This window comes from Eimeria necatrix, genomic scaffold (assembly GCF_000499385.1).
Source record: "Eimeria necatrix Houghton genomic scaffold, Enh_scaff81, whole genome shotgun sequence".
NCBI classification, from domain to species: domain Eukaryota; phylum Apicomplexa; class Conoidasida; order Eucoccidiorida; family Eimeriidae; genus Eimeria; species Eimeria necatrix.
Genome location: NW_013651762.1, coordinates 106637 through 112984, shown reverse-complemented (window position 1 = coordinate 112984; position 6348 = coordinate 106637). Strand labels below are relative to the sequence as shown.

The window sequence follows — 6348 nt, the reverse complement described above, 5'->3', positions numbered from 1 at the left end:
AAGCAAACATAACTATTCCTTGTGTGCGGATCGAGATATGCACACAGCGCAGAGACCGTCACTTTAAACCATGCTTGAAGGAAACTTTGCTTTTCCATGTCTAATGGCAAAAAGCAAGTTGGAATAACACTCCTCAATAACTAGCTACGGATATTCTACACTATCAGCGCCCGATACGTGTGTGAAGGTGAGCGAAGCTGTTCACTCGTGGCTTCGGCTGGAAAAATAATCGACGATGCGCTAGATGCGGGAGTCGAAGCGTGTCTGTATGCTGTCGAGAGTAAACCCATAGGAAAGCGCTTAATAAGAGCTGAAGAAAGCAATAACAATAAAGGTGATCTGCCTGACGTTGCAGATCCCCGGGGAACTACCCACGTCATTGCGCTGCCAGCCACGAGTACGCACTAGCAGGAACCTTGCCGAGCCATTCGACTTCAATCGTCTCACAGTAGAATTCTGGTTAGGTTTCAAAACATATTGTTTTGTTAGGTCATTTTCTTAATTTTATATTCTTCACCTTTTTACCCAGTTTTGTTTTCTTGCATCATTCCCGCAATGGCGCCCCTTCCTCGGCGAAGGCTAGCGCCCTGCAGGGCATTATCATTGCTGGTTGGTCTGCTCGCTGCCAGTTTTGCTTTTTCTTCATTACAGCCAGGTTCGTCATTCTTGGTTTTGACGGCGAGTGGCTTTGTTGCAAAGTTTGTACCCGTTGCTGTTGTTCCAACTGAGAGTGGTTCTGGCCGTGGCGAACAGTGCTTTGACCCTGGCTTCCTGATAAATGGTGCCCACGGAAATCATAGCAGTTGCAAAGATAGGGCCATAGTTAGCCAGCAGTGTTACTTGGGTGTTTTTAATTTGGTAAGGGGTTGAGAGGTTTGGGCTTCAATGGCCAGCACCCGTTTGCCTCGCGGATCCTTCCGTGCAGGTAGCGGACGTTGCCCCTTGTGCCTTTCGCATGGGGTGGCAGAGTTCGATTAGGCAGAAATTTTGCCCGCTAGAGGCTTGAAAGGACATTACCTCTGGGTTGATGTGCGCTGCTTGGAGTGATATTGACTCTGGTTGGTTTGCGTTGGCTAGGTCGTATCCACATTTTCACTTGCCGGTCGCATTGTTCGCTTTTTTATGTAACAGCGTCGACTTACAATCCTTCGTGCGAACCTGCGTGCTATTCAGGCGCAACTACCGGCTCTGGCCAGGATCAGGTGTGCACAAGTCTCTTGGATGTCATGTTGGTAGTTGACGAGTCGGGCTCCATTGGCACATCGAACTTTAGGAAGGTGCGGCAGTTCATCGAAGACTTCGTCGGTTCTATGCCAATTTCTCCAGATGACGTTCGTGTTGGGTTAGTCACTTTTGCAACCCGTTCCAAAGTTCGGTGGGACCTGAGTGATGCGAAGGCTACAAATCCTTCCTTGGCTGCAGCTGCAGCTAGAAATCTAAGCTATACAACAGGCGTTACCTATACGCATTTTGGTCTTCAAGATGCGAAGAAGTTGCTCTTCGACACCAATCGTGGAGCCAGAGAAAACGTACCCAAGCTGGTCTTGGTCATGACTGACGGCGCAAGCAATCTCCCGTCTCAAACGAAATCTTCTGCTGCAGCCCTGCGTGATGCAGGAGCCATCGTAGTTGTCTTGGGAGTCGGTTCAGGAGTCAATTCGAGTGAGTGCCGGAGTATTGCTGGCTGTTCGAGTTCAAATTGCCCCAGGTACTTGCAGTCAAACTGGTCAAACGTCACGCAGCAGGTCAGTGGTATCATCAAGGCTGCATGCAAAGACCTGGCAAAGGATGCGGTGTGTAGCGAATGGAGCGACTATGGACCTTGTGAGGGGAAATGCGGCGAAGAAGGAGTGCAGACGAGCACTCGAGTTGAGATAACTCCGCAGAAGCCGGGTTCACCTCCTTGCCCAACCTGTGAGGCGCCGAGGGGCAGGTCTTGCGCCGAGCAGCCTCCTGGACTAATTCGGACGCAGCCGTGCACGATGCCAGTGTGCAAAACGGATGCTCATTGCGGGGAATTCGGCCCATGGTCTGAGTGGAGCACTACGTGCGGAACGGCGACGAGGAAAAGGCAGAGAGAAGGCTATAACAGTCCACCTGCAGCCGGTGGTGGGCTTTCTTGCATGGAACAAAGTCCGCCTAAACATGAAATCGAGGTTGAAACGGTGCAGAAGTCGCCGTGCCCAGTTCAGCAACAACCGGGACCCTGGGGTGAATGGACAGAGTGCTCAGCAACCTGCGGAGGCGGCACTAGGCATCGCGATCGAGAGGGTTTGCCACAGGAAGGAGAGCTGTACGGTGGGGAGACGTTGGTACAACAAGGCATTCCTGTGAGGGAAACTGCTTCGTGCAACGAAAACCCGTGTCCTGTCGACGCAACGTGCGGAGAATGGACAGATTTCAGTGCGTGCTCCAGAACTTGTGGAGGCGGTACCCAAGAGAGGAAGAGGGAGCCCTGGTTGGATAATGCTCAACACGGGGGGCGCACCTGCATGGAACAGTATCCTGATGGGCCCACATCGGTCAGGGAGTGCAACACCCAGCCGTGCCCTGTGGACGAAATAGTTGGCGAATGGGAAGACTGGGGGTCATGCAGCGAACAGTGTGGTGGCGGCAAGCGGACTCGTAATCGCGGCCCAAGCAAGCAACAGGCCATGTTCGGAGGGAAGACAGTTGCTCAACAGAACGAAGAGCTCCCTGAAGGCGAGAAGATTGAATTGATTCAGGAAGAAGGATGCAATGAAGTTCCATGCGGTGAGCTAGTGTAGATGGGCAAAGAACTGTCAACACTGTGTTGTACCCTTATACAAGCTCTCAGTCGAACAATGGCTTCTTCTGGCTTTACCACGTAGCCATGGCCAGTTCTGGACAGTTAGTACGCATCTCTTGCTCACCTTCAGACCTTAGAGCGAAAGCTGTATTGGCCATATAAGCTCAGCAGGCGATTTTTTGTTTTGGGGTGTTTTGCACACAGGGCCTTGCACGCTCCCCTTCAGTGAGTGGACCGAGTGCGGGTCGTGCTCCGGGCATAGAACCAGGGAATCCGCAGTAGCATTTGATTACACTGACAGAATGTGCAGTGGTGTCACACACGAGGTACAAAGCTGTGAGGATTACTGCTCCCAAAATGCTGGGGGGGGAGGAGCTGGAGTAGATGGGGGCGCAGGAGGAGGGACTGGAGACTCTGGAGACTCTGGAGAGGAGGAAGAAAAGGAGGAATCGAGTGGATTTCCAACTGCAGCTGTAGCCGGTGGCGTGGCTGGGGGCGTCCTCGCCATTGCTGCTGGAGCTGGAGCGTTTTATGGCTTGTAAGTATAGCTGAGACTGGTCGTTAGTAGCTGTTTTGGTGTGATCCTTCTCGTGCCTTCCTGGTCTACCTTCAGGCTGATGCGAATGTTAGGACGCCTAATTGAGTGGTTGCCGTCAACTTTTCTGGTGTGTGCTGTTACAGGAGTGGTGGGAGCGCGGCTGCTGCCACTGAAGCAGGTGCTGAAGTGATGACAGAGGCTGGTACATCCAATGCTGCTGAGGTAGAAAAAGAGAGCCTCATCAGTGCAGGTGAACAATCAGAGATGTGGGCATCCTAAATGGAAACGTCGCCGCCGCGGGCTTTGAAAAGGTGCGGATCTTACATATCTGTGGGCGAATTATTTACAAGCATCGAGCTCCTTGACCTCCCGTTGGCAAATCATTTACCAAGCATCTCTGGCGCATAGCTTCTTGAACAAAACAACGGAATGTCCAACTGGGGAACAGCTATATTGCGAAGTGTGGTGTTCAAACCAGAAGAGAGCACAGCGTCATGTGTATGTTAGGGTTGGGTGCCTCCTTTCCCTTATTTACCCCATTTCCTCCGCCTTCATCTTTCTGCCGTCTCTGTATGCGCCGCATGTCGGGTGTTCTTGGTGCCTGGCGGACTTGAAAGAGAGACTGGCGTCATTTGCAGCGTGCGCAGGCCATGGTAGGGATGGATAACACTCATTGGTGAAGCGCAAGACATCAGGGCCACGTCTACCTCCTGGTGGTCGATGGAGCAGTTGGTTCTGTCATTGGTTGTTCTGTTTAAAGGGGCCGGTAATGGGCAGCAAAAACTTCTGCCAGCCACCACACAATCGAAGCAACAAACAAGGGAGGGTCTGCTAACAATTGTGCGTAGTCATGATTGTAGGTAGGACTCCGTTTCGAAGATGAATGACCGGGAGCAGCCTTAATGAAACTTGACTCTCAAAGAAGGGATTTCAAGAAATACGGTACACCATTCCCACTTTTTGAGGTGCAGCTAACGAGGACTTTTTCTTAGTAACGGTATGACATCGTGGGAGCAAGGAACAGTGTTTGTGTTGCATTGTGAGCACCAGAGTTGTGGGTCCTCAGAGTATAGTCTGCGAGTGGGAAGACATTAAGAACCCAAGAGCCTTTTGCTGCTGGGTAGAATTCAATGTTGTTCTGGCATGTATCTTCGTGGACTTTTTTGTTTGTTATATCAACTCTAAAATGAGTGAATGGTTTGACGCATTAAAAAGTAATTTGCCTACCCTGTGAGGCAAATATTTTCTGGTGCTGGCATGGAGGGGTGTGAGCTCTCTTTTTGCCGTCGTGGGCTGACGGACTGGAGTTAACGAAGCAGAGAGATGGATCGATCCCAAAACAGTGCGACTAGCACCACTCGGCAGCACCGAAGGCCTTAACGCATGAAGTGCTTCTGTCTTTTGAGAGCCCTAGCGTGGCGTTTTTCTTCAACTCACCCAATAGCTTTCCTTAAATTCGTGGGAATAGCCGCATTTGTAAAACTACTTGAGTAGCCAGTGCACAATGTAGCGTGAATCAGAGTAGGCGGAGTTGCGTTAATGCACCAGACTGCTCGGAAAGGGTTCAGTAGAGTAAAGGTCACGGGCCTGTCGAGTAAAGGCCAATTGAGTTTTCTGAGGATGCCTGGAAGGGAAGAGGACAAACGGTGTGTAGTGTAGGGACGGGGAGGCACTCTGCTGCTGCCGATCTCTTTCCCTTATGGGGTGAAGTATAGATGCATGGGGAAGAACTTGCACAACTTCGCGATGAGAAGGGTACTGTTTGCCGCGAGCCTTAGTGGGGGCATTGGAAGAAGTGCAACTAAGGTCCGTGCAAGGTTTGATTCTGGTTCACCTCTAACCAAAGACAGTGTCCTCTGTGACGTCGCCATCCCAGCAGAGTAACCATCTCTGCTTCTGTATAATTTGAACCGGAGGTTCAGGCACGCGTTCTGATCAAAGCACAATAACGACGTGGCGAGGATGCATCCTGTTTCATGGTGCTGGTTCGGAACTGTACTCTTACTTCGCTGCGCAGAAGGCTCAATGCTTATCACGTAAGATGGAGGAGACTGTGAGGATTAAATAAAGCCTTCACAGTGACGAGCAGAAGCCACAAACACCTCTCCGAGCACGCGAAGGCAGACGGACACTATTCGTGCTACACCGAATTTCTACATTTTGTCCCTAACTGCGGAGAGGTGGTGTGGGATTGAACGTTTGCTGCACACCGTTCGGCTCTCACTATGCAGACTCCCAACGGACCAACCAGTGGCTCGCTGGCTACGGTTGCTTCTACGACGAAATGCCGAGATAGTGTTGCTCTAATTTTCCCTCATTGCCAATAATGAAATGACCCTAAAATTTAATTGTGACTTGGAGAAAAGAATGGCTACGGAGGAGCCGCCATGCCGTGCAATCTGCGTAGAGCAACTCGATGACGGTCCCCCGTGGCGCCCCCCAAAGCTCCTGCCTCCAGAAGATTCATTGAAGACCAGAGTACCGTCATTGTAAGAACGGTGAAGGATTTTTGAGCAGGAAGAAAGCGACAGCATTGCAGGAAGCAGCATTCACTCCGCTACCTACACCATTACTTACCACCACGCCTTTGACTGCACCGCAGTGGGGTGCGCCGAACCGCCGTAGTCTATCAGCTAGTTTCTTTCAACTGCCACACGTAAGACAACAGCCTAAATGCATTAATGAAACAATTAGAAGGATGCATCACCGCAAGGCAATGCTGCTGAAGGCAATGGAGGGCGTTGCCTTTACCAACCACCGCGTTTAGCCACTGGCATCTGCTTCGGGAACTAGCAGAGCCGAGGCCGCATTTCGAGGGATCCCTTGAGCCCAGAAGAACTTAACAGGGAGGAGTGCAAGTCGCTCATCAACTTCCGCATCTGCTCGTAACGGTTCCGGTGCTCTTTTCGAGGCTTTCAGTGGGCAATCGAGGGTGAGGCTTTTGACTTGAAGAACACATCAGCAGCAGCAGGCAGCAGGTACAGAAAAGGATAAAGTCCGTTATCAGGTTCGTCGTAGCGGGAAGTGGCAGAGATTCACC

The 6348-nt window shown here is 51.3% G+C and overlaps 1 protein-coding gene across 1 annotated transcript; it reads left to right on the top strand.

Moving 5' to 3' along the window:
• Positions 1–555: 555 nt before the first annotated feature.
• ENH_00078170 (microneme protein 2, putative) lies at positions 556–3587 on the top strand (the record flags this gene model as incomplete). The annotated part of the gene is made up of 4 exons (XM_013577697.1): positions 556–682; positions 1174–2754; positions 2975–3308; positions 3452–3587. 4 exons carry the CDS (start codon positions 556–558, stop codon positions 3585–3587), a joined length of 2178 nt encoding a protein of 725 aa, XP_013433151.1.
• Positions 3588–6348: the final 2761 nt, after the last annotated feature.